We start from the raw sequence: 26,892 nt of genomic DNA on the forward strand, positions 1-26,892 counted from the left end.
AAATTTGTTTGCTTATTCCTTCCTTCCTTTATATGATAGATCTGTCCAGACACTGCAACCTAATGGTCAAAGAAAGAGACAGACAGAGAGGCTGGCCTAAACTAGGTCCACTTTATTTCAGAATAAAACTCATTAAAAACTCCTGCAGAGAAAAAAACAGTACTGGGGCAGGAGAGCACCTGAACAGATGGGCGAGGTATAAATAATAAATTATTATTATTATAAATGATTATTGCAGCCTCTAAGGTGGCCCAAACCCCTGCCTGCAGGAATTGTAGGCATTGCTCTCCAGCCTGCCTCCCATTCCCAGGCCACACCATGAAGGTGTGTAGGAAAGCCTATGCTGCTACACTTCCCAAGGCTTCATAACTTCATGTCAATGAAGCAATTTAGCCTCAAGGGCTATCAAGCTGTATCCTACCCCAGAGTCCCAGACTAGGGAGCTATGCCCTAATTCCTTAGGCAAGGTTGGGTCGCCCATTGGCTATAGCTATCCAGTTAAGTTCGTTCCCACCCCAAAGTCATCCCCCTTGGCTGATTTTAATTTAAGGTCTAAATACCAGTGACCCAGTTCAATTCCAGCTCATGTGTCTGCCTATTGGGACACAATGTATGCACACAATTTCCCCTTCAAATTGTGTTTCAGAAACTTTTCTTAAATTGTATGAATGGCATTACAATGGATCTCCATGATAGACTGGGGTGGAGAGAGAAAAAAATCTACCCATTTGAGCAAGTGCCATTTTCCTCCAAGGATCATTGAGGGTGGCACGCTTCTGCTTTCAACTATGCATTTGGGGGGTATTTTTTTTCCTAGGAAAAAGAGATGTCTATGTATACAGGGCAAGTTTTGAGGCAAAAATGTCCATGTTACTGTTTGGATGTGACACCTTTTTTTTTTTTTAAAGCTGTCCAACTATCTTTGTTTAGGAATTCCACATGGAATCTTCAGTTTTACTTGGTTATTACCTTCCCCTTTGATTATGTTGAGGACTGTAATTAATTTTGCTGCTTGTCAAAAAATTCATAGGGATGTAATTGCAGCTTCCACTATTATAATTAATAACACAATACCTGAGAGCTACTATAAATATACCTCTTAGTTTTCAGAGACAGGGCTAGGCGTAGGAGCTGGTGTGTATATGACCACTGATTCTTTGTAATTAGGTTTGTAGATTTCAGACCTGGAACAGGGCTATCATGGAGACATTCACGAAAGACTTGTAAATTTGTACTTGTAGTCAGGATGCTGGCATTATTGGTCTGGCTGCTGGTTCTGCTTCCTCACATGACTTGCAAAGCTCACATGGCTAAATGCAGGCTTCAGCACCCACATCAACCACTTCACAAGTATCATCAGAAAGGAGACCTCATCATTGGTGGCATTGCTTCTCAGAGCTTCATTGTCTCCAATTCAATAGCATTCACTGAAGAGCCCCCTCAAGCACTGCCTGAGGAGTTTGCGTAAGGAGTTCAGTACTTTAATTTTTGTTTGCATGGATGCAGTGGCAGACTTTGGACTGTCAAATTTCAGCGACACCCTGTTCATAAATGAATGAATGAACGAATGAATGAATGAATAAATAAATAAATAAATAAAATCATTAAGTGCTGCCCATCTTTCCAAAGGTGTTACATAGGAATATTTCAAAGTAGCCAAATTTGGACAATTGTTTTAAGTTATGGGTCTCCAGAATCTAGTTTCTAAATCTGAATTGCCTCCCTGAAATGTTATTGTCCTTTCATGTAAACGTACAGACACCACATACACATCAGGGACACAAAATTTCCTGAAGCTGCCTAGCACAGTGTTGTTCTGCAGTGATTTGTAGATTCCATGGTTACTTATCATCTGACCTGAATCTTTAACGGAAGAATCTCTGTTTTATCATGGCCAATGTTGAAATGTCTTATATTTTATTTGTAACACAACTGTATACATGTCTACTCAAAGGTTAGTTTTCTTGAATTGAATAGAGTTATTCCCAGTCAACTGGAGGTAGGATTGTAGCCCTAAGATTTTCCGCTGTCCCCTTTACCAGTGCCCAAATCATGCCAAGTAGTTACACACCCTTCTCGGTTATCTTATAACTTTATTTTCACCTGGCTTTCCTTCTCATACTGTTTGAAGCACAGGAAAATAATTGCTTGCTTATTTTTAATGGCCCTGTATCTGTTTGCTTTCTTTGATGTCATAATTTTGTTGAATACTATCACATTGAAAATGCCTTCTTAAGAAACTGAGGGGTAAGTTATAAGTACAAGTAACATATGATTAGAATGTACTTGGAAATATAGATTAATTGCTGAGGGTGCATAGAACGACATTTTCTAATGACTTTGAAGCACATAGATCAGCTTTGGTAAGTACATTACCAAAGAAGTAGTCACAATTTCATGTTTTCATGATGTACACTAACTTTGTTAGTTGTTGAATCTTTTAGCAGACATTTCTTTTAGAATAAGTTCCCCTAATAAAAAAATATGTATATGGCAATACTTTTATTCAGGATAGAATCACCTTCTGATACTGAGTGTAACTCTAATTTCAGTGTAGTACCAAAAAATTACCAGCAAATCCTGGCTTTGACTTTTGCTGTAAAGGAGATAAATGAAAACTCACATATCCTACCAAATCTCACTTTGGGCTTCCAAATCTATGACAGTTATTTTAATGCAAAGAGGACCTGTCATGCCACAATGCTTCTGATGTCCACCCTGGAAAAATTTGTCCCTAACTACACATATGACACCCAGAAGAATTTAATAGCTGTCATTGGGGGACTGGATTCACAAACCTCCATTCATGTGGCAAATGTTTTGGATATCTACAAGATTCCACAGGTGGGGTATACGTATGTGTGTATTAAGTTCTGTGAATATGTGGTTTAGGAAGGGAACATATCCTTTGTCCTTCTAGATTGGTCCTGGTGTTTTGGGACAATCATCTGGCATGAATTGTATTATTTTTTTCTGCTCATTGTAAGTATAAAGTTTATCCACCCTTAAGAGCCACCATGCATGGTCAGTATGGGGACCATTGTTAGGATTTACACAGTCGGAGCTGTAATTAATATGTTAACAATTGCAAAATGATATTTTAAAAAAACCTCTAATGGCTACCAGTACAAACTGTGCTTCTGTCCTTTTTGTGAACATGTATTTAATCTTAACATAAGATAATGAGAAGTCCATGAGAATCAACACAGTTTCATTTCTCCTTTTTATCTCCTAGTGAAGGGTAACAGTTGGCATGCCAAAATTTGATTTAGTTCTAAAACTGAAATCAAAATGGCATAGATAAGCTGTCACATCCAGGAAGGAATGGAATGCCATGCAACCCTACCTTGCAATTTGTGCCTAAAAGGTGTATGCAAGAAAACTCTATATTGGATTAAAATTAACACTTTATTTTGTGCATACACAGCCATGTATCCTTGTCAAATCTATAGGTCTGACATCTTAAGCAATGTAAGAGTTAATGAATAGGAATTATCAGCCAAACAATCTCAATTTCAGGTATCTCACACAGCAGATGCATGCAGGCAAACCATTATCCAATCAATCAAAGATCTAAGGCTGTAGATTTATTTATTTTTTAAAAATAAATAAAATAAATAAACCTTAAAACTATAGAAATATTAATTCTTGTTTTGTTCCAAATCTCTCTTTAGCTTATTTATAGCCCTGCTCCAGTGATGAATGATAAAACCCCAGGTCTTCCCTTCCACCAGATGGTCCCTAAGGAAAATCTTCAGTATAAGGGAATTCTCTCTTTGCTTCTGCATTTCGGGTGGACATGGATCGGGGTTATTGTAATGGACAATAGCAATGGAGAAAGATTTGTGGAAACCGTTTTTCCAGTGTTTTCCCAGAATGGTGTTTGCTTTGCCTTCATAGAAAGAATTCCCACATTAACCTTTGTCACAGATGTTAAAAATGTGTTGGAAGAGGGGGCAAAAATACATGATAAATTGCTAGGAAGTACAGCCAATGCATTGGTGGTTAATGGGGAATCATATTCCTTCACATTTTTTAGATGGTTGCCATATCTAACGGAACAAGAACTCATAACGACGACACTAAAAGGCAAAGTGTGGATAGCAACAGCCCAGCTGATGGTTACTTCATTTGTTTTTCAAAGGACTTGGGATATGAAAATATTCCAAGGTGCATTAACCATAACAATTCATTCAAATAATCTAGAGAATTTTCACAGATTTCTTGAGAGCAGAAACCCTTCCAGTGCAGCCGGGGATGGTTTTATCACAGAATTTTGGCAGAATGCCTTTGCCTGTGTTTTTCCAATGCAATTTCAGGAACAGGCCCAGGGCAATATTTGTACTGGTGAAGAAAAGCTGGAAAGCCTTCCAGGAACTTTCTTTGAAATGAGTATGACTGGCCACAGCTATAGCATCTACAATGCTGTTTATACCGTGGCCCATGCTTTGTGTAAAATATCTAAATCTAGAATGAGACACAGAGCAATGGTGGAGGGAGGTGGACTGAAGCTTCAGAAAGAACCATCATGGCAGGTAATGGACTTTATTTTGTTCTGTGACGCAGCAGAATATTTTGAGTGAAATAGCACACCATGGAGCCATGGCCTCGATGCTTGACATCCCAATGCAGGGTAGGGTCACAAATCATAGTGCAACCTCACACTACCTGTAAAATCCCTGAATGTAATGTGGATTTTGTTCTGTTATTTAATCATGGAAAGACCATGGGGTGAATATTCATAGGTAAATGTTGAATGCTCTCAACCAATTGGGACAAGTGCTTGAAAACCATCAATATACCCATCCTCCAAATATTTTCTTTCATTGCCCATATTAAGAGGTCCCCCAGGGGCAGAGAAGAATCCCTGGTGGAAGGGGCAATGCCCAGGCTGGTGCTGTCATGTCTACCTGTGGCCTCTGCCAAAGGGTGACCACCACTGATGGCCATGGGAGCTGATTCTTCATGAGCACCAGAAGCCACCCATGCAGTTATATTGTGGAGGAAGAGGAGGGAGCACCTGTGTCATCCTGGCAGTCATACTAGGCACTGGCAGTGCTGTAACAGAAGACAAAGAGGCAGGAGTAACTAGTGACATAGCCAAACTGAAAGCAAGTTAGTTGTGAGTGCAGTAGAACACTCACTTGCAATAGTTACAAGTGAAGTCTCCACTGGACGGGGAAGGGGGTGTATGGACAGCTAAGTTCACTGCAGGCAGGCGCTGGAACTACTGCAAACCCATCTAAGGGTGCTGAACCACTGTGGGGTATTGCAGAAACTGGTGCAGGTGTGGAAAGTAAAGAAACAGTTACTGGTGTCTCCATAGCCATAGCTGAGGGGATGGATACAGATGTCACAGCTAACCCTCAAGAACAGACACCCTAGCAAACAGTTCACAGTATAAATTAGATTTTGATGCTTTACGTGTGGACCTCTGCGCACTGGGTTATCCATTGGGCTTGGCCCCATCATCAGAATGAGTGGAACGGGCTTTTTCCAGAGCCCCTACTTTGGCCAGTAACACAAAGATGGTGGTGGGATCTGGCTGCAACCACTTGGGGGCTTTCTTGACCACAGAAACCCCTTTTTGGCAGCTTATGGGTGATAGCCTGTAAAGAAACATAAATCAAATACAGAAGCCAAAGCGACAGTAAAATTGGCACACAGGACAAAGAACTGTCTAACTGAGTATTGTTCATGCAGCAGGCCCAATTGAGAAGCCAGAGGAGAATACCAAGGAGAATGCATGTGCATATGCAAATGAACTCCTATGAGAGATAATCCTTGCAAAGAAATCAACACAAACAAGGGGAAAGGGGTGAGGTGGGAAGTGAAAACAAGAACTGCAGTGAAAACTAAGGGAGTGTGTTAAAGGTGGAGGTTGGGAAGGCTGACATACTCTCAAAGGAAAGTCTGCAGGAGAACTTGTGGCACCAGAGATCAATAGGTTATGGGGTAGGAAGGCAATTACTACAGGACAGTATTGCAGACAAGTAGGTAAAGAGTGTGGATTGCAGGTGGTGGGTACTCAGGTAGTTATCAACTGAAGCTCCTCCTCTTCTTGGAATCCCCATATGTGACTCACTATGAAAAAGGTGGCCTGAAGGAGGCTGCTGCTGATGGAGATGGACATAAATGCTTTGGCTTTGGCCTTGTTTGGGTCAATATGATACTGCACTCTCCCTATCTGTCACGAAGAAGATGGGGGAGTTGCTTAAGTAGCCTGATCTCCACTTCCCCCACCATAGGGCCAAATCGACACAACCATGTATCACACTCCTCCCTGCTGGGGAAGATATCTCTCCTCTTCTAGAGTGAGCAGCATGGGGCAAATGTGTCCCTCTCCCACACACACACAAGGATGATATAGAATTGCCAGTCCTATGCTCAGTGCTTGGGAAGCAAGATTCAGAAAGTTCCGAAAGAATGCTTACAGAGAACAGAGTTCATGGAGTGCCATAGATTTCAATCAAATTTGTTTCTTAAGATATGTGTGCATAGAGCAACACAGCCTAAGTAAGGAATATGTGTGGGGTTTTAAAATCCTCTTTCCCATTCCATATTAAAATAGCAAAATAATTGTCCTTAGTCTGAAAAACACAACTAGAGCATTTTATAAACTTTTTCCTTTCCCTCCCTAATCTAGCTCCATCATTTTCTCAGAAGTGTCTCATTTAACAACAGTGCTGGAGATGAGGTTTCTTTTGATCAGAAAGGAGAGTTAATAGCTGGATTTGATATTATCAATTGGATTTTTTTCCCAAACCAATCTTTTCAGAGAGTAAAAGTTGGGAGGATTGATCCTCAAGCTTCTCCAGGCCATGCCTTCACAATCAATGAGGATGCCATAACATGGCACAGCTGGTTTAACAAGGTAGAATTGAGCTATCTTTAAGCAATAACAGGCAACACATGGCTAATAATGTTCTAACAATATATATATATATATATATATATATATATATATATATATATCCTGTATTGTTTCACAATTCTTAAACAGAGAATATATGATGGAGATACAAATAATAAAATAAATGAATATTGTATGAACAAAATTAGAGAAAGTAATCAATCAATATAACAGAGGCAAACAAGCCTTTCAATAGCCCCAATCCTGTAATCATGTGATAATAGAAGCTCCAAGCGTAGCAATTCTTAAACAGAGAATACATAATAGAATAACAGAAAATAAAAGTCTATCACTGTAACACGAACAAAATTAGACAATATAGTCCAACAGTATTGAAAGAGGCAAATAAGCCTTTCAACAGTCACAATCCTGTACCTGTGCGATAATGGATGATCCAAAAATGTAGTACAGTTTTTCCAGGCGGCAAACTGTTTTGATAGTAATTCTTCATCAGCTGGTGATGATGTAAAATAAAATCCAGTATATTTGCATACAATATAAATATAAGTATGACAATCCTGTAAACATAACCAATCACGAATAATGAATACATACCATATGAATGGTCCTAACAGGTACCTCAAGTAGCATAAGATCAGCACTCACTAAGAAGTGTAGAAAGCTGATACTGAGGGCCGAGGCATTATATAGGCCATCCTGAGAGTACAATTAAGAAAATTTAAAGATACAGAATCCAACATTTAATGCAGTGAATGATTTGTTGCTTAGTCGTTTAGTCGTGTCCAACTCTTCGTGACCCCATGGACCAGAGCACGCCAGGGTTGATCTTCTTGCAGTCCATGGGACTCTCAAGAGTCTCCTCCAGCACCATAATTCAAAAGCATCAATTCTTCAGCGATCAGCCTTCTTTATGGTCCAGCTCTCACTTCCATATATCACTACTGAGAAAACCATAGCTTTTACTATACGGACCTTTGTTGGCAAGGTGAATGATAGCAGTAGCCATATAATCAGAACAATTAAATAAAACAATTGAAGTGTAATTTCATATTCAAACCCCCAGGATACAGGGATTTGAATAAGAAAAGTAATTTATTTTCTTGTTGATGTAGCAATCTAACGTAATCTCTCCTCATTCCGAGTTGTCTCTGAATTACCCAGAGAACCATGTAAAGAAGGTCTTGTGTCTCTCTGCTGGTGTTTCACAAAAAGCTCTACCTGTGGTGCATCCATAACCTGATTTCTAATGCGGGAATGATGCTCTCCTATTTGAACACTGCTCAGTCATGATTCAATATAGAGTAGGTTGCACAGGCATCTTATTAGATATACAACATCTTTAGTCTGGCAGGTGCTGAAATGACGGGTGGTAAATCTAAAATTAGAATGAGCATCATAAATCTCTTTTGTCTGTAAAACCAAAGGACAGGAGACACATCCACAAGGATTGAGCTATCAGCAGTTTGAGATCCTTGATGTAAAGAGTAATTTGCTTTCTTTTCCTTTTTTAAAAAAGATATTTGCTATATAAAAATAAACTAATTGGTCAATGCACATATAAACATAAAGTATGGATCAGGTGTAAGCATTCTCTTTAAAACACACAAATACAACCCCAGGTATAGGATGAAGTCATGAATTAGTGGGTCTTGTGTAGTCTCATTAACATCTGCTCCACAAAGGTCAGAATCTGAAGGAACCCATGCCCTTTATTTATTTATTTATTTAATTTAATTTCTATACCGCTTTATATTTCTAAGAAAAATCTCAACGCGGTTTACAGCATATTAAATCAATAAAACAAAAATAAAACAATCTGAAGAAAATCAAATATAGAGTATGCAGTCAAAGCAACATTACGGAAAACTAAAATATTATATTAAAGATTTCAAAATAAAACATTACAAAGGCGGTTAACTACAGAATACATAGTAGGGCTGGTGAGTCTGGGCCCTGCCCCCTAGGCCAGGTGGAAAGGCCCTTGCAGGGAGTGGCCTTCACCCCTCACCTTATTCTCAAGGTTGCTATTCCTTCATATGTTGATTAGGTTCAACCCCTATCTTTGTGTACTGAGAGCTGCCATCCTGGTTCTAGCAAGCAAGTGAAGGAAGGGGAGCCATTTTGCTGCTACGATTGCATCCCATGTCCAGAAGGGAAGATTGCAGACCAAAATGGTGAGAAATTTAGCATGCAGTTATCAAACAGTTTGCATGTGGTCCAGTTATGGATATCTACACCACAGTTTCTTATCTTTCATGTTTCAAATATGGTGGAATATTTATAAAAGAATGGGCTAGATGGAAATAATATGACCAATATATGTTTGGGTTACCATTTCTCCCCGGTTTTACACCACATTTCAACCAATACTATCCTTTCCAGTTGTTTATCTCCCCCTTAAATATTTCATCTGCTTCCAGCTTTGAGGTTTTTAAAAATTGTTATTTAAAACACATTTGTTATAAGGTGCCCTGATATTTTGTAAATGTAATGAAAATAATAAACATATAATAAACTTGCAACTGTCCAAGCTGTGGACTTGGGGTAAGACTTATTGCATATATTACAATATCACATCTTCTCTCTTTCAGACATGGGTGACTGCTATGAATGCACAGATGAAAATTATCCAAACAAGAGAAAGAATTTATGTATTCCTAAGGATGTAAGCTTCTTGTCTTTTGAAGAACCTATGGGGATTTTTTCAGCTGGTTTTGCTCTTTCCTTTTCTTCAATTTCAGCTCTGGTGCTTGTATTGTTTGTGAAGTACCACAACACTCCTATCATCAAAGCCAACAACCAGGATCTCAGCTACACTCTCCTCATCTCCCTCCTACTCTGCTTCCTTTGTGCATTGCTATTCATTGGTCATCCACAAAAGGTAACATGTCTCCTCCGACAAAGTGCTTTTGGTATAATCTTCACAGTGGCTGTTTCTTGTGTGCTAGCAAAAACCATCACTGTGGTACTGGCTTTCATTGCTACAAAACCAGGATCCAGAATAAGAAAATGGGTGGGAAGAAGACTAGCCAACTCCATTGTTATTTGCTGCTCCTTTATTCAAGCAACCATTTGTATTATGTGGTTGGCATTTTCTCCCCCATTCCCGGATGTTGATAAACACTCAACTTATGGAGAAATTGTTCTAGAATGCAACGAGGGTTCTGCAACTATGTTTTACTGTGTCTTGGGATACATGGGTTTTCTGGCTATGGCCAGTTTCACTGTGGCTTTCCTTGCCAGGAAGTTGCCTGACAGTTTCAATGAAGCCAAGTTCATCGCTTTCAGCATGATGGTATTCTGCAGTGTTTGGTTCTCCTTTGTTCCAACCTACTTGAGTACAAAGGGAAAATATATGGTAACTGTGGAGATCTTCTGTATCTTAGCTTCCAGTGCCGGCTTGCTTGGATGCATTTTTTCTCCCAAATGTTACATCATTTTGTTGAGACCAGAGTTGAATAACAGAGAGCAGGTAATGCTAAGAAAATGTTGAAGTGTATGTGCACAGTATATCTGTATCCTTGCTATTTTCTGCTATCCAGAGCTGTATGTGTGTTCGCCAGTTTTTATGATTTCCTCTCCCATTAGCTGTCTTATATAAATCTTCACCAACAATGTAGACCATAGATCATAGACAATTAATTTGAAACACTGTTAAATAAAAAACATCATGTTTGCATACTCAAGCTCTTCCCTTCAAATTGTGTTTCAGCAACTCTTCTTAAAATTCCAAAACATTTTAAAAAGAATCAGATGGGTTTATAGTCTTTGCTGATGCTGAGACATATGCAACTAGTAAATTCCTTATAGACCATAGCCATAGAACTTATTATCTTAGGGTACTCTCAGCTATAGAATAGCAAACTCTACCATTAGTGGAATCTATTCTAAGAGAAACAATTATTTTTTGCCTTTTCAACCATTGGTCTTGAATGTTCTGAGCTATACCTTAACTAATGCTGCTTTCACATCCCAGGAGTGAGGCATTTCAGGAGTCTTTATATTAAATAAGAAATCTTGATAGCTTTAGCAATGCCACTCCTGCTCTTTTGAAGAGGGGATTTGCCACCCAAATTCTCTATCTTGGAAGAAGACATTAGTTGGTGTGTCCCATGGGGAGGAGATATTTGTGAGCACATGGGAAGCAGTGCCCAATAGGCGGGGAGAGATCAGACTGCTGTTTAAGCTAGCTTTCCCCCTCCTCCTCCCTCTTTTGCTGCACCCATCCTCACTTGCTCTACAGCAGGGATGTCCAACAGGTCGATCGTGATCTACTGGTAGATCCCCACGAGCTTTTGGTAGATCATGGTCGATCTCTGACTCCCTTTCCTTAGCGCCATCAAAACTGACTCCTGCCCCGCCCTCTTGCCCTGCCCTATATTGTTTGATCTCTGGAAGGGAAGATGGAGGTTTCTTTGTGCTGCTGTTTTGAAATATACTCAGAGTCGCAAAGTGATTTCAGGCTCTTTATTCAGCTCATAGTGGTGAGGAGGAATGAATGAATGTCCCCTCAAAGTATCTGCTTTATATACATTATTTACACAATGGGCTGCACATGATTGGCTAATTCCGGAATTCTACTGTAAGCCAACCAGGTTGTGGATTCACTTCTATCTGGAGCATGATTGGGTGGTTCCTGCCAACCAATCATACTGCTGCATTGTTCTAGGACCAATCAGACTGCTGCATTCTGAATCCTATTGTTCTAGGACCAATCAGACTGCTGCAGTTTGGATCCTATTCAACTCAGTACATAACACCCCTCCCCTCTAAGTTCCAGTCCTGCCCGGGAGGTCGCATTCATAGTCCTCGAGGTACGCCGGCGGCCTACGTGTGCGTTGCGGCCTGGGGTGTTCCCTGGTCCGGGGTTCAGGTTCTGGCTCGTGTAGGGCTGTGAGGACCCTTTTGCGGAGGGGCTGGGGAACAACGACCCTGCTTCCCCATAACAGGCACCCCTTGTGGGCCGACAGTTCATGTCTGCGGGTTGTGTAACCGGCGAATTCTGGCCCGGGGCTGCTGCTGGGCCATCCCCTCCACACCCAGTCCAGGACCCGGGAGATGACCCTATCTTTCTTGGAATGGTGTGCAACTTCTTGTGCCTGAATGGGGCGGTCAGGAAGCAGCTCCAGGCTCATAACCTCTTGTGCAGGTGCTGGGTCAGGGCCTGTTTCCGGTAGTGGTAGCCTGCTGAGGGCATCTGCATGGCCCATCGCCTTCCCAGGGCGGTGAATCAGTGCATACTGGTAGCTGGCAAGGAAAATTGACCACCTGAGGACGCGAGGAGACAGCACTTGGGGGGTCTGCTTTTCGGGGGCAAACAAGCCAAGCAACGGCTTGTGGTCAGTCACCACGGTGAAGGGCCGCCCGTACAAGAAATCATGGAATTTTTTTACTCCCTTCACGACTGCCAGACCCTCCTTGTCGATTTGCGAGTAGTTCCGCTCGGTTGCGTTGAGTGTCTGGGAAAAGTATGCCACCGGTACCTCTCTTCCATCCGGGAGTTGGTGTCCCAGGACAGCGCCAATGCCATAGGGCGAGGCGTCGCATGCTAGCACCACTGGCAGCCTCTCGTCGAAGTGTGCCAAGACCGAGTTTGAGACCAGCAAGTCCTTGACTGCCTGGAATGCGGCCTCCTGGCGCTGGCCCCACACCCAAGGGGCCCGCTTGTCCAGGAGTCTGTGTAGGGGCTCCGCTACCGCCGCCTTGTGGGGAAGGAAGGAATGGTAAAAGTTCAATAGTCCCAAGAAGGCCTGAAGTTCAGTCTTGTTCTTGGGCGCTGGGGCATCACAAATGGCCCGTACCTTGTCCCCAGTCGGGTGAACCCCTTCTGCATCCACCATAAATCCCAGAAAGTCCACCTGAGGCACTCCTAGTAGACATTTTTCACGCTTCACCTTGAGACCCGCCGTCTGGAAACGGTGCAGAACGGTGCGGAGGCGGTCCTCAAACTCCTCTGGTGTGGGCCCGGCAATCAACACATCATCGAAGAAGGGGGTGACACCAGGAATCCCTTTAAGGAGAGAGTCCATTAGATTCTGGAATATGCCTGGTGCCACGCTGACACCGAATTGCAGCCGCTTTACCCTGAACGCTCCTCTGTGCGTCACAATCGTCTGTGCCTCTGCTGTGGCCTCATCTACTGGCAGCTGTTGATATGCTTGGGCCAAGTCCAGCTTGCCAAAAATTTTCGACCCAGCCAGGGTGGCAAGGACATGGCTGACCACTGGCACTGGGTATGCATGGGCCGTGAGGGCCTTGTTTATGGTACATTTGTAGTCTGCGCAGATGCGGACCGAACCATTAGGCTTGACGGGTGTGACGATTGGGGTTTCCCAGGGGGCATTAGGCACCGGCTCCAGCACTCCTTGCTCCACGAGTCGGTCCAATTCCTCGTCTATACGGGGTTTCAGAGCGAATGGGACCCGGCGGGCCTTGAGCCTGACTGGTCGTACTGTGGGGTCAAGCTGTAGAGCAATGGGGGGGCCCGTATACTGTCCCAATTTCCCATTGAAAACCCCTGGAAATTCCTTGCATATGGCGTCCACGTCCACTTGTAAGCTTGTGTGGTTCACCCCGGTGACGGCTAGCCCCAGTGGTCCAAACCATGCCAATCCCAGTAAGCTAATGTAGGGGCCCTTGACCACAAGCAAGTCCAGTTGCCGCGTCCGCCCTCGGTATTGCACCCTGAAGGTCCCCACCCCCATTGTGGGGACCTTACGTTTCTGGAAGTCCCGGAGGGTGAATGGGGCCGGCCTGAGTTTGGGACCCCCAGTAGGACACAGTTTCCTTAAGGTCCTTGCCGAGATTATGGATAGAGTTGAACCCGTGTCAAGCTCCATGCGGCATGGGGCCCCCTCTATCTGTACCTCTACATAAATTTTCTCTACGTTGGGGTGGGGCAACTGGTATACCTGGAAGTCCGTGAGCTCCGTCGAGTTGCCTTGGTGTGTTGGGCCCCGGGACCTGGGGCTCTTGGATTGGTCACCTGATGCCTGGCGTCGGGTGGGCCGAGCTCGACACACCCGGGCGATGTGTCCCAATTTTCTGCACTGTCTGCACTCTGCGTTGCGGAAACGGCAGGTCCTCCTCTCGTGACTTTCCCCGCAGCTTGCGCAGTTCCCTCCTTCTCGTCGAGGCAGCTGTGGTATGTGGGCTGCTTGAGTGCGCTGCTGTACTCGGTGCACCTCCTCCTTGTCAGATCCTGAGTCGTCGGTGAGGTCTTTGTGGTGGACCCTCGGTTGGGACGGCTGGCTCGGCCGTGCCTCTTGCGTCGACCTCTCGGCAGCTTCCATTGCCAGGGCCTCCTCCAGAGCGACCTGGAACGTTAGGTCCTTCTTAGTGTAGAGGCGTCGTTGCAGCTTCTCATCCTTCAGGCCACCGACGAGGCGGTCACGAAGCATGTTCTCCAGCTCTGAGAAGTTGCAGAACCGGGCAGCTTGGCGGAGAGAGGTCACAAACCCAGTTATGGTTTCCCCAGGGGCTTGCCGCTTTGCGTAGAAGGCATTTCGACAAGCCACCACTGAGGGCTGTGGCGAAAAGTGCCCCTTCAGCTGTTCCATTATTGTTTTGTATGGAATAGTAGCGACGTCTTCAGGCGCAAGGAGAGCCCGGGCGATTTCAAACGTCTCCTCTCCGCAGACGCTGAAGAATATTGCCCTCTTCTTGGCATCTTCTTCATCGGTGACCCCTTTGGCTTCTAGGAGGAAGGTGAAACGGGAGGCGTATGCTTCCCAGTCTCCAGATGCTGGGTTGAATGGCGAGAAGCTGCTGTCGGTTGCCATTCTGAGTTCCTTGTGTCCCGGAGCTGAAGCCTGGATACACGGTGCGAGGCAGCGGTGCGGCAGGTGGCGGTGCTGCGGTGCTGTGTGTGGCAGTCAGCTCAGCGGGATCCCACCCTCGTCGCCAGTGAAATATACTCAGAGTCGCAAAGTGATTTCAGGCTCTTTATTCAGCTCATAGTGGTGAGGAGGAATGAATGAATGTCCCCTCAAAGTATCTGCTTTATATACATTATTTACACAATGGGCTGCACATGATTGGCTAATTCCGGAATTCTACTGTAAGCCAACCAGGTTGTGGATTCACTTCTATCTGGAGCATGATTGGGTGGTTCCTGCCAACCAATCATACTGCTGCATTGTTCTAGGACCAATCAGACTGCTGCATTCTGAATCCTATTGTTCTAGGACCAATCAGACTGCTGCAGTTTGGATCCTATTCAACTCAGTACATAACATGTTTTCATCCATAGTGATTTTTGTGAGTAACTTTATCCCCCCCCCAAAAAAAAGCTGAACCTGAGAAAGGATTCCCCCCCTTCCCTAAAAAAAGCTCAACAACAACTTTGAGCTGCCCCCCCAAAAAACAGGGGTAGATCACTGACAGCTTTTGATTCTGAAAGTAGATTGCAGTCTCTTGAGAGTTGGCCACCCCTGCTCTACAGTATGGAATTATTTTTCTTTCTTTTCTTTTTTTTGCATGGCAGAGTTTGATGACAGGTGAGGAATTCTGAGCAGGGGCTTAGTAGGAACATTTGGTGAGCTCCTGATTGGTCATTGAGACTCCTCATTTTTGGCTACTCCACATCATATGGTGCTTTGATTTTCTGATCATATGTATACTTATTTGATCTTGTCATTCAGTGTGGGTAGGTAAGGGAATTTAATAATTGGCAGAAACCCTAAAGCATGATTGGGTTAAGAGCACTCTTGAGTTATCTTCCACAGCCTGTAGTATCCTTGGGCTGCTCTTTGGTGAACACTGGGCAATAGGACGTGAGAGCACATGTTGTGTTCACAAGCCCAAGGCTCGCTTAGCTTTGAGGGAGATTTTTCTCTCAATCCCTCTATAATGTGGCTGTTCACATGCCCAGTGAAGTAGAAGGATGCTTTGAGAGTACACACTTAACACTGTAGATTATTGTTGCTTTGTACAGCCAGTGTGGTGCAGTGGTTAAGAGCGGTAGTCTCGTAATCTGGGGAACCGGGTTCGCGTCTCCGCTCCTCCACATGCAGCTGCTGGGTGACCTTGGGCCAGTCACACTTCTCTGAAGTCTCTCAGCCCCACTCACCTCACAGAGTGTTTGTTGTGGGGGAGGAAGGGAAAGGAGAATGTTAGCCGCTTTGAGACTCCTTAAAGGGAGTGAAAGGCGGGATATCAAATCCAAACCCCCTACATGAATATACAATGCATCCAGTTCATGCACATACAGAGCAACTAGATTTGGACATCTGCTTTACTGATCAATAAGACAGCATGCTCACCATCTCATGCTAACACTCTGAGCATGAGGGCCATCATTATTAAATGATGGATAAATTTGTGTATTGAACCAAATTGGGGAGGATGTCAGTGATATTACTATTTACTACTGAGGAGGGGGGTGTTGCAATGCTTAACTGTCAAGCAAGGGTTCAAAGCATTCATATAGTCAGACTCAAATTCAAAAGCAGGCCTATCTTATTATCAGATGTTAATTCAAGTAATTTTGGTATCCTTTACTCTTGAGCGGGTCATTCAAACCCCAAGCGTCTTTCAACACCCTGTCAAGTATAAAAATGAAAGCTTTTGTTCTGATGTCGGAAACATCCCCCCTCCTCCCTGAAAATCACCAGAATGGCTCTAACTTTAATTTGATGATTATCATACCCTGCAGTTAATGACCTATAATTATTTTTGTTGTCTTTCAAAAACCCTTGGGGAGCTGTAGTTTCCACTAGTAACACAGCCTAATAAATGTAAAATAAAATTACCTAGCATTCAGAGACAGGTCTAGTGATTAAGAATGGATGTACATTGTACTCTGAGATTTAGATTTCTGGGGTTTATCAGGCCATTGTAATAATGGTAACATGTGGCATTGCTGTAGATGGAAACAAGACAATGCATATAGAATGAGTATTTGCACATGTGCTGAGAATGATGGTCCTTGTGGTGTTGCTGCTCATTTGGCTTCCTCATATGGCATGCAAGGCTCCCGTTAAATGCAGGGTCCAGTATCCACACAGTCCACTGCACAAATACCATCAGAAAGGAGACCTCATCATTGGTGTCATTGCCTCTCAAAGTTTCATCATGTCCAGCTCCATATCATTCACTGAAATACCACCTCCAGTATCAGCTGAAGAGTTGATGTAAGATTTTTTATTTTTATTTTTTCTTCATTTGTGCAGAATAAGAAGTGTCATGGTATGATGAGATCAGTCCTATGAACGTTACTTACTTACTTACTTCTCCAAGGAGCTCAATGTGATTCTTTACCTCCCCCTTTTATTATCACAGCAACCCTGTGTGTTTGGCTGAGAGATTGTGAGTGGCCCAAAATCACCCAGAGAGTTTCATGTCTGAGTGCATATTGAAAACCTTGGATCATAACACAGTGCAGACCTTCAGTGATCTGAATCTGTCCTTTTCACTTTGTCTCCTATTAACTACTTAAATACCAAAGGAAATCCTGACCATGAATGTCTTCTCTCTCAATTGACCTTAACATTTATGCTTGAAGAAAATATCTGCTTCTTATCATGGATGGGGGAGGCAGTACTAGAATCAATTTAAGCTCCCACCCGACCAAAAACTATGATCAGTTACTACTTCACAGCAAACGTCTCTAAAATTACTGTATTCAAGCTCACATTTTTCTCTCTCAGCTTCATTCTAAGTCCACATCCCTTCTGATATTGCTTCACACACAAGTAGTTTGTTTCTTTAGTCTGATTTATATCATAAGAATCTTTAAGCATCTGTAATTGACCATTGCCACACATAGAAATGGATGGTAATTGTTAATAGTATATAATAAGAAGGTTATTCATATGAATGTACATACTGTAGGATTAGAACATAATTAGAAATATAGTTAGAAACATTGTTTATGTGTGAGGGAATCCAAGCTATTTTGAATCATATACCGGTAGATTACAGTAAAGCGTTCTCTACATTGGTAAATTATCAAGACATTATCCAGAATTCCAAATTTCCATCACTGATGATATTAAGCAACTGATACTATCAGTGTTCATCAAAATGTGAAATTCTACATACTGTCATGGTATTGTATCTATTATCTTCAAGTATTATTTTTTGTACATCACATTATAATAAATTAGGCCCACAACAGTTGTCTTCATGTCAGGGACTGGGCAGAGGAGGAATGGTGGAGAAATAATTTGTTTTGCCATGTTTATAGAGCAACCTGACTTGTTAACTAAGTGAAGATGCCTATAGATGTGTAATTGCTGGAATAGATGTGGAATTGCTGAAAAGCATATAAAAGGAAGGCAACCTCCTCTTTAACAGAGTTGTTCAATAAATCATTTATTGTAGCAGCTTGCTTCATTCAGCATGTGTTGTTATTTTTATTCTTAAGTCAGTAGTAAGGGAATGTAATCAGGTAGAACTGTATATGCATAGCACACACTACCAAATTAAAGGGCACTGATACACTGATATAGAATAAGTGATGAATGTGAGATATCCTTCTTATACAGAATATAACTCTTGTTCTAGAGTAGTACCTAAAAATTACCAGCATATCTTGGCCTTGGAATTTGCAATAAAGGAGATCAATGAAAACCTTCAGCTCTTACCCAATGTCACTTTGGGATTCGACATCTATGACAGTCATTTTACTGCAATGAGGACCTATCATGCCACAATGTTACTCATGTCCACATTGGAGAGATTTTTCCCTAACTATGTATGTGACACCCAGAATAACCTAATAGCTGTCATTGGGGGATTGGACTCTGAAAACTCCCTTCATGTGGCAAATATCTTGGATATCTACAAGATGCCCCAGGTAAGATGTTTATGGGTATATTTTTGTGTACATGTCAATATATGTAAAAGGCTATCATAGAACTGTAACACTTCTGCACACATGCACAATCCTTGCAGATTACACGTCATGTTTGACAATAGAAATAGGTGCATTTTATGTACTCAATATATATTTGAATGCCATATGTTAAGTCAATGACACTTGTACTTTCACAATGGAGAGGAAGAAAAATTGTTGTGAATTTAGACTATGATTATGTTGGTGACTTTTTTGAAAAAATGATCAGAATACTTACCACCTCACCTTGTTCACATTGTAAAATGATAGATTAGAGCTGACCTTTCCCTTATATGTTTAAGTAGCTAATGCGTCAGAACAAAAGATCCAGCCAGAATCTATCTCTGATTCTTAAGAGTAATGTAGCTGTTAATGAATGAACATGATCCTCAGCAACTAGTATCCAGAGGCATACTGCTTCCAGTGCTGGAGGCAATATATACACATAATGATGGAAGAAATAAATGTTTAATGTATTGGCATTATGAGCTGGGTAATCCCCATTCCAATACTTCCCTTAGAGATAAATATATGGAGCAGAGGTATTTTGTTATACTTCTAGGCTAGGAAGGACAGCATTAGACAGTGGTCTGATGTTGAATGGTTCTCACCAAAGGCTGCCTGGGCTTCAGATAGTATATTATGTTCATTTAGAAAAGTTGTCAGTTTGCTACTGAGGAATCGGGCATACAGCTTCCCAATTATTGAGAGCAGGCTAATTGGCCTATAATTGAAGGGGGTATTTCAAAGGTTTGCTGGCAATATGGCGGTTGTCTTGCAAAATTGGACCTAGTGGTCTTCACTCTCTTATGTGTTCCCCACCTGATAGAAGTGTGGAGCCCTATGAGAATGTGATTTTTCAGTGGTGAAATCATATGTAGGGAATACTGTCTTTAGTGTGACCTGCCTAGCACCATGCCTTCAGTCTTCAAGACCACTTTCCTTACCTTGGGATTTGGTTAATTAATGTTGCCTCCAATGGTAGTAGTGGTTACCTTTTATTTTTTTTCGTAATTCTTTTTATATTATTTTTTCCCATTTTAACAATATAGGATATTTATATACTCCCAATCTGAAAAAGACAAGAACAAATACATACAGTGGTACCTCTGGTTGCGAAAGGGATCTGTTCTGGAGGCCCGTTCGCAACTTGAGCAGAATGTGTGGGTCGCAATTCACCGCTTCTGCACATGCATGTGACGTCATTTTGTGCGTCTGCACATGCACGAGCGGTGAAACCCGGAAGTAACCCTTTCTGGTACTTCCGGATCGCCGCGGGACGCAACCTGAAAATGCTCAACCTGAAGCAAACGTGAGGTATGACTGTATACAAATACTTTATTCTTGGTTTTGTTCAAGTGCTTACATTTAAGTAGGGTGGGTAGGACTTGTACTTGTTAATATGTTACTAGATGAACATTTTAAGCATTGTATTGTATTGTTTATTAACTTAAATTGTTATGTATTAAATTTCTTTTATGTGACATATTTTTTCTGTGCAAATCACTTTGAGATTTATTATTGTATAACGTGACTGATAAATGCAAACAACAACAATTATAATGATTGCTGTTATAAAGAAAGCAAATGCCTCAGAATACTGGAAAGGCCCATGGAAATTGTATAGTAGGGTGGTTCACAGAGGGATGCGTGTGGCGCTGTGGTCTAAACCACTGACCCTAGGGCTTGCTGATTGGAAGGTCGGCGGTTCGAATCCCCACGACGGGGTGAGCTCCTGTTGCTCGGTCCCAGGTCCTGCTAACCTAGCAGTTCGAAAGCACGCCCCAAAGTTCAAGTAGATGAATAAGTACCGCTCCGGTGAGAAGGTAAACGGCGTTTCCATGCGCAGCTCTGGTTTCGCCAGAAGCGGCTTAGTCATGCTGGCCACATGACTTGAAAAAAATGTCTGTGCATAAATGCCGGCTCGCTCTGCCTGTAAAGTGAGATGAACTCTGCAACCCCAGAGTTGTTTACCTTTACCTTTACGTATAGTTATTTTATCTTCATTTCCTTCTCTCTTAAATCTTCTTTTAGCTAGTATATAGCCCTGCCCCGGTGATGAATGATAAAACACCAGGCCTTCCATTCTATCAGATGATTCCGAAGGAAACCATTCAGTATGAGGGGATTCTGTCTTTGCTTTTGCATTTCAAATGGACATGGGTTGGGGTTGTTGTCATGGATACTACTGAAGGAGAAAGATTTGTGCAAACTGTGGTTCCAATGTTTTCCCAGAATGGCATCTGTTTTGATTTCATAGTAAGAATCCCCACACTAACTTTTGTCCCCAACATTAAAGAGATGTTTGACGAAGGGGAAAAAACTTATGCCAAGGTGATGGCCAGCAAAGCCAGTGCTATGCTGGCATATGGACCGTCTTATTCCATGGCATTTTTTAGATTTTTCCCATTTTTATCAGAAGAAAAGCAGGTGTCAGATTATCCAAAAGGCAAAGTGTGGATTAGAACAGCCCAAGTGGAGCTCACTTCATTTGTTTTTCAGAAGGATTGGGATATGCAAATTTTCCCTGGAGCCATATCCTTACAAATTCACTCCAGTGATCTCCCACGTTTTCACCAATTTGTTGAGAGCAGAAAACCCTCTAACACGGCAGGAGATGGTTTCATCAGGGACTTCTGGCAAAATGCCTTCGGCTGTGTGTTTCTGCATCAAGATATGGATGTGGTGGAAGGGGACATTTGCACTGAGGAAGAGAAGCTAGGGAGCCTTACGGCACCATTTTTTGAAATGAGTATGATTGGCCACAGCTACAGCATCTACAATGCTATCTATGCTGTGGCCCATGCTTTGCATGCCATGGCCTTGTCTAGACTCAAATACATGGGGTTGTTGAATGGAGGGAGACTGAAGCTTCAGAATCTACATCCATGGCAGGTAACAGTGGCGTAGCGTGGGGGGTGCAGGGGGGGCCGGCCGCACCGGGCGCAACATCTGGGGGTTAGGGTTAGGGGGCGCAAATCCACAGGTTAGGGGGCGCAAATCCACGGGTTAGGGGTGCAAATTACTTGCCTTGCCCCGGGTGCTGACAACCCACGCTACGCCACTGGCAGGTAATGTAGGAAGTCTTTGCCAACTTGGGCTCCTTTGGGAGGAAGGGTGGAGTATAAATGTAATAATAAAAACAAAATGCTTAACATCCTCATATGGCAGTGCACACTTTTTGGGAGTGAAACTACACCTTCATCCATGTACTAAATGTCTCCCCAAACTGTATCAGTGTTCACATTTTCACCTTCCTTCCACTCTCTACAATTAAATTATTTGTCTGTACAGTATATATGTCTGCACAGGGCTTTTTTTCAGCAGGAACTCAATGGAACTTAGTTTCTGCACCTCTCTAGTGAGTGTGATTGCCATTCCTTATGCTACCTCAGAGTCAATAAGCATTGAGATACCTGAGCTCTTCCATCACACATTGGTCCATGTTGCCTTTCAGCCTAAAGTGATAAATAAATAAACCATCCATAGGATCGAACCCCTAGTTTTGTTGGGTTCACTACTTCAGAGCTGCTTCTAATAGAAGACTATGAGAAAACCTTAACTAGGAGCAGAAGCTCAATTCCAAACAGAGCACAGTGATCACTTAGGTATGAGACGATCAAAACTATACATAGAGAGGCCAATTTTACTTAGTTCAAAAGGACATAGTAGCACTGGAATTAGGGCAGTGCAGGCGGTTCCCACACACAGCAGCAAGCCGATGGGGGCACAAAAAAATAATGAAGAAAAATCAATTGTTGTTAAAACAAGAAATATTTTGGGGGCACCAAATTTTGTCCTTGCCCAGGGTGCCATATTACTACAGTCTGCCCCTGGACATAGTCTTAGATAATCGTGTATGAATTTGCAATTAAGATACGTAACAGCATTTCTCCCAATCTACCCTTTCCCTTTTCAATTTAGGTCCATCATTCCCTGAGAACTGTCTCATTTAACAACAGTGCTGGGGACACAATTTCCTTTGACAAAAATGGGGAGCTAATGGCTGGATTTGATGTCATCAACTGGATTTTTTCGTCAAACCAAACTAAACAGAAAATTGGCCAGTTAGATCCTGAGGCTCTTTCAGACCAAGTGTTCACTATCAATGAGGATGTCATAATTTGGCACAGCTGGTTTAACCAGGTAAATTGCTGCTGTTGAGGAACTGAGCTGTTAAGGAACTGAGTTGAGGAACTGAGCTTTGATCCCTATATGGCTGCTGCCCTCCTGTGAAATGTGAATTTCTTGGGAGTTTTCTGGGTTTCGTTTATCTCTGAAGTAACAATTTATAATTCCCCAGCCTCCAGCAACTTGTGATAACCATGATGGTTTCAATGATGATATTAATAATTATTCTACATGATTTATTCTGCATTGGTGGTGTTCTATTAAGTTCTATCATGTTGTTATTATTTATTGATTGTAAGGCACTTTGAGATTCATTTCACTGAAAAGCTGCATTGCAATATAATCAAAGAAATAGTGCATTAGTACCTTTTCAGAACTTATCAATCTTTTCTGGACTTCCAAAAGTGCATTGTTTTCAAAACTGCTATTCTCTTTCATTTGCCTTCTTAGACTCGTCCACTCTCAGTTTGTACTGACAGCTGCCATCCTGGTTTTAGCAAGAAAGTGAGGGAGGGGAAACCATTTTGCTGCTATGATTGCATTCCATGTCCAGAAGGGAAGATTTCAGACCGTGAAGGTAAGAAATACACTCTACCTAGAATGATTGTAATTTGGCAAAACATGAATTGTGGCGTTGCTTTTCTTTGGTATTTACATTGGGTTGCCATACATAGGGAAAACCCAGACGTATGGCTGCCCTAATTTACAAGTTCCATACAAATCTTTGTTTAATAGAATGATTTGGTAGGTCTGGATGGAAATTTAAAGAAAAATATAATTCTGGTGTTATTTGAGGACAGAGTACAATATGAAATTAAGATCCTGTCCAGCTGTACGAAAAGTTCAAAACCATTTCAATTTAGATTCAGGTCAAAGAATTAATCCCTTGTTTTTTTCTAAGCCATTTTGAATGGTTGCTGAGACTCATTGGTAAGTTGACATCAAAAAGAGGGATGTTGGGTAATGTGGGAGGCACCTCTGTTCAGTGTTGCATGTTCAGTTTTACTTTTGAGTTTTGCTTTGAACACCATCAGTAAAATGATGAGTCATTGCCATTTGCAAAAGCTATCATTTTTTAAAAGTCTTCAAATACTTTAATTGAAATATCAAACTCAAAGTGCAAAATGGTAATGTTCATTTCGATAAGCAGCTAATTAATTGTTTCCCATGTTTTGCTTGTATCTGTCTTAACATTTTTTAAATTGAAAGGTGGAATACAAATGACAAAATATATCCCTTGTATCTACGCAAGAGGAGATGCTATGACGTGTTGAATAAATTTAGTACACATATCTGAGAGTGAGAGCACACCTTTATTTTTCAGACCTGAGCGACTGTTATGAATGCACAGATGAAACTTTTCCAAATAAAAATCAGGATCTATGCATTCCCAAGTGCATCAGCTACTTGACTTTTGGAGAACCTTTGGGGATCATCTTAGGCTCTTTTGCTCTTTGCCTTTTTTTGATCACAGCTTTGGTGCTGGGAATATTTGTGAAGTGGAAGGATACTCCCATTGTCAAAGCCAACAACCGGAACCTCACCTACACCCTTCTCGTTTCACTTCTGCTCTGTTTCCTGAGTGCTCTGCTATTTATTGGCAAGCCTCACATTGTGACATGTTTCTTCCGGCAAACTGCTTTTGGCATCATCTTCTCAGTGGCTGTTTCTTGTGTGTTGGCAAAAACCATCACAGTAGTTCTGGCTTTCCTGGCCACCAAACCAGGATCCAGGATGAGGAAATGGGTGGGGAAAGGACTGGCAAACACCATTGTGTTTTCCTGCTGCTTTGTTCAAGTAGGACTCTGCATCATGTGGCTGGTAGCCAATCCTCCATTCCCAGATGTTGACATGCACTCATTGACTGAACAAATTGTACTAGAATGTAATGAGGGATCGGTGACTATGTTTTACTGTGTTCTGGGCTACATGGGGCTCCTGGCCTTTGTGAGCTTTACTGTGGCTTTCCTTGCCAGAAGGTTGCCTGACAGTTTCAACGAAGCCAAGTTTATCACTTTCAGTATGTTACTTTTTTGCAGTGTTTGGTTATCCTTTATTCCATCCTACCTGAGCACTAAGGGGAAGTACATGGTAGCAGTGGAGATCTTTTCTATCTTAGCCTCCAGTGCTGGGTTGCTGGGTTGCATCTTTTCCCCCAAATGTTACATTATTTTGCTGAGACCTGAGCTGAACAACCGGGAACAGCTAATAAGAAGGAAACCTTGAAGAATGCATATTTCTGAGTCTTTTTGTTGTTTGCTGTTAAGTGGTGTTTCCACAGCAAAAAATAAAATAAAAAATTAGCTAAGATATATAATGAATCAAATTACATCTGAGAGTTTGAAAGTCGCCCACGATCCTGTCACTGTCGAAAACATTGTATGAAAAGTATGCATGTACGTATATGGGGAGTTGGCACAGCTTAAATGTAAACATATATACATACAATGAAAGGAAAAAAGAAGGCTGTTGTGAAATTTATTAAGACTTTTTTTTTTAAAAAAATTCCAAATTATTATAAATCAAACCAAATTACTTTAATTTAATACAATTTCTCAAAATCAGGTTTCCTGCTCCTGTTGCAAGCATATGTCAAACATTTCCTCCCTTAGCCGCATCATCTCTTATTTAATGTCCAATTGATCCTTCACTTGTTCTTAGTCCATTCTTCCAGCTGGCCACATTATTTTTTCACCTTACAAACAGTGCCTTTTTTACATCTTTTAAATAAAAAAATCCATTTCATGTGTGTAGTCCTTCATATACATTGGTGTTTCAGACCTGTTGTGCTGGTAGAAACAATCCTCCATTGTTCAGTTCTTTGCAGTGCTTATCTAGATGGGACAAGGTCACATTCCATTCCTTCCATGTCCATGTCCACTCTCCGCCATTAAAATTCCACTCTGGAGTTCTTTTTTGGCACACAGTTAAAAGCAAAATCTTTTCTCAAATTCGGCCTCTTGACAGATTTATTCAGCAGCCATTCAATCTTCTTGCTCTGCATTGTTCCTTCTCACTCCTGCTCTAATCCAAATATAATTTTCAATAAAGTCCATTCAACCTTGGTCAAGAGGGGAGGGCATAATAAAACCTTGCTAAATTCCTTGTTGAGCATAAATCAAAAGCCTCTCCCCTCCTTTTCATGGTAATAGCCAGAATAACATAGCTACAGCTTCACACATTTCTTTCATTTTACAGGGGAGGACAAGAAAAAAGACCATTTGAAAACCATATGAAAGCAAAAAACACCCTGTCCTCCCCCTTCCTTCCCTGGCTGTTGTGAGGCTTCTCAAGCTTCGGAAAAAAACATTCAAATGCCTTCAAAGAGCCAAGCCCAGTCCTTTTGGCAGCTGATTGATTGCAGCCCATTATCATGTCGGTCCAGGAGCACCTCTTGATTAAACGACAATATTCCAGATTAAGGAGGAACCAACCACAAATCATGCTGGAGACAGAGGCTCGTACATGGCAGGGACAGACTCCCAGGTCACACCCACTCTGCCTTTCAAGTTGGCAGACACAGGCTTGAGCAGCACAGCGGGAAGCAGCAAACTCCCCAGACCCCATTGGGGAACATTGCCAGGATTTTTGCCTCATAAATCCTGGCTTTCCCCTGCCTGAACCTTCCCGCTGCCTGTGGAGTGCAGTGGGGAGCTATCGCCATTGACTTGTGGCATAACCGGAAACCGAAATCTATTAAAACTTTAGCTGCTCCAGAGACACTGGCCTGAGCATGAATGTTGAAATCACTCAAACCAGGTTTTATCCGCTGGTTCTTCGTTCCAGCTCTGCTATACACATAGCAGGAGAACAACCATGAAAATAGAATTTCTAAGCCACATAGAGCCAGTGAAAATACATTCAGTAATTTAAAAAGATTGTAGACTCGAGAATAAAAAATAGTAATGTACAGTCGTACCTTGGAAGTTTAATAAAATCCGTTCTGGAAGTCCGTTTGACTTCCAAAATGTTCGACTTCCAAAGCGTGGCTTCTGATTGGCTGCAGGAAACTCCTGCAGCCAATCAGAAGCTGCGGAAGCCCCATCAG

The 26,892-nt window shown here is 42.1% G+C and overlaps 2 protein-coding genes across 2 annotated transcripts; both read left to right on the forward strand.

Annotated features, from left to right (window-relative positions):
- Positions 1-3,698: 3,698 nt before the first annotated feature.
- On the forward strand, positions 3,699-10,367 carry LOC310747376 (vomeronasal type-2 receptor 26-like; the record flags this gene model as incomplete). The annotated part of the gene is made up of 4 exons (XM_083581739.1): positions 3,699-4,535; positions 6,647-6,874; positions 8,922-9,048; positions 9,466-10,367. The coding sequence occupies 4 exons, from the start codon at positions 3,699-3,701 to the stop codon at positions 10,365-10,367; spliced, it is 2,094 nt and encodes a 697-aa protein (XP_083437865.1).
- Positions 10,368-16,795: 6,428 nt separating this feature from the next.
- LOC310747377 (vomeronasal type-2 receptor 26-like) lies at positions 16,796-25,070 on the forward strand (the record flags this gene model as incomplete). The annotated part of the gene is made up of 5 exons (XM_083581740.1): positions 16,796-17,007; positions 18,383-18,674; positions 20,748-21,446; positions 22,638-22,859; positions 24,222-25,070. The coding sequence occupies 5 exons, from the start codon at positions 16,796-16,798 to the stop codon at positions 25,068-25,070; spliced, it is 2,274 nt and encodes a 757-aa protein (XP_083437866.1).
- Between the last annotated feature and the right edge of the window lie 1,822 nt (positions 25,071-26,892).

The sequence above is a fragment of the Podarcis filfolensis genome (assembly GCF_964270895.1).
Source record: "Podarcis filfolensis genome assembly, chromosome: 13".
NCBI classification, from domain to species: Eukaryota; Metazoa; Chordata; class Lepidosauria; order Squamata; family Lacertidae; genus Podarcis; species Podarcis filfolensis.